The sequence below is a fragment of the Maylandia zebra genome, linkage group LG16 (genome assembly GCF_041146795.1).
Source record: "Maylandia zebra isolate NMK-2024a linkage group LG16, Mzebra_GT3a, whole genome shotgun sequence".
Classification (NCBI taxonomy): domain Eukaryota; kingdom Metazoa; phylum Chordata; class Actinopteri; order Cichliformes; family Cichlidae; genus Maylandia; species Maylandia zebra.
In genome coordinates, this window is record NC_135182.1 from 36,675,509 (window position 1) to 36,676,974 (window position 1,466).

Below are 1,466 nucleotides of genomic sequence, written 5' to 3' on the forward strand. Positions count from 1 at the left end.
GCGTTGCTCTGAAACGTGATGAAGTCCGACTGTGACCCTCCGGCGCTCTTCCTCTTCTTTTTCTGTGGTGTTTTGTTGCTCGGGGGCGTGGGCCACGTCATCCTGAAACAGAACATAAGGTTAGAGAGCGATCACCTCGCGGCTTCTCGACCATGTCTCTCATCAGACACTCACGCTGGTGCGTCGGGGTTTCTTGGTGGCGGTCTCTTCTTCTTCTGCTGCGATGCCGTTCAGGGTCTGCAGCTCGTCGGCCTCGAACTCGAACACCACGGGGATCTTCCTCTTCTTCTTCCTTGCGGGAGTTTCTCTGTCCGAGGACGCCACCGTGTCACCTGCCTTACCCCCAACCTGCGCCTCAGCGGCCTCCTGTGTCACGCTCTTCTTCTTCTTCCCTGGTGTCTTCCTAGCCTCCTTTTGGACCTCTTCCTCTTCTGGAGCTTCTTGCTGATCCTTCTTCTGTGGTGTCTCAGCAGCGGTCACGCCTGTGGTCATTTCCTCTTTTCCTTTTTTCTTCGTCCTTTTCTTGGGAGCTGTGGCGCCTCAGGTGCCTGCTCTTCATCAGCTGGGACGCTCTTCTTCTTCGCTGGTGTTACAGCGTCACTTCCTGCTGCAGGTGTCTCATCCGACTCGGAGCTCCTCACGCCAACAGGCAGCGCTGCTTCAGCAGCCATCTTCTTCTTCTTCTTCTTAGTAGGAGTCGTAAAGTCGCTCTGAGGCGGCGGCGCGCTCACGTTTTCTCTTGATGCCTCACAGCTTCCTGTATCTGCCGTTACGCCCTCCTTCTTCTCTGATATGGGAGCGCGTGCAGACGAAACCTGCGGCTCTGTTGTGGGAGGAGTCTCTGTGCTTTTCTGTTTCTTCTTCTGTGTTGGTCCTGGTGGTCAGGTGGCGGCGCTGCCTCAGAGTGGAGGGTTCCTGACAGCGTCCATGCTTCTTCTTCTTGAGCGTTTGCTTCTGTTCTGGCTGTTCTGTGGTTCCCTCAGCTTTCCTCTTCTTCTTCTTCTTCTTTTTCTTGGCAGGTGTTGCCGTGTCGCTCTGAGGCGCTGCCAGTCCCTTCCCTGGATGCTTCACAGCTTCCTGTGCCGGCCTTCACGCCCTTCTTCTTCTTTTTGTCTGCGGCGTCAGCGTCCTCCTCTTCCTCCCCTGAGGAAGCACAAACAGATCATCGCTCGCTGAAAATCATCCGTTATGTTTCACGCCGACTTTCATTTATGATCTAAACTCAGAGCGCGAGCGGCGCTTTGGCAGGGGCCTCGAACCAAACAGGTTATCAGATGACATCACGCTGTGTCTGAGCGCCGCACGTTGGAGGGTTTGAGAAGCTGAGGCTCTGTAACTGACAGACCAGCTCAGTCTTTCTCCTCCACGCTCAGGGCGGGGCTCCCCGGCTACGACCAATCAGCAGGTTTCTGTTCACGTACCTGCTCATCGCAGACATGATGCTCACCTGTACCTGCATCGATCTC

At 55.5% G+C, this 1,466-nt stretch overlaps 1 protein-coding gene across 1 annotated transcript in view; it reads right to left on the minus strand.

Annotated features, from left to right (window-relative positions):
- Positions 1-277: 277 nt before the first annotated feature.
- The window catches only part of rrp1 (ribosomal RNA processing 1), a gene marked incomplete in the record, with an annotated part of 17,900 nt that continues 16,711 nt past the window's right edge, over positions 278-1,466 (minus strand). Inside the window, 1 exon segment of the mRNA XM_076874598.1 lies at positions 278-1,143. Coding sequence (XP_076730713.1) covers positions 980-1,143 — 164 coding nt within the window.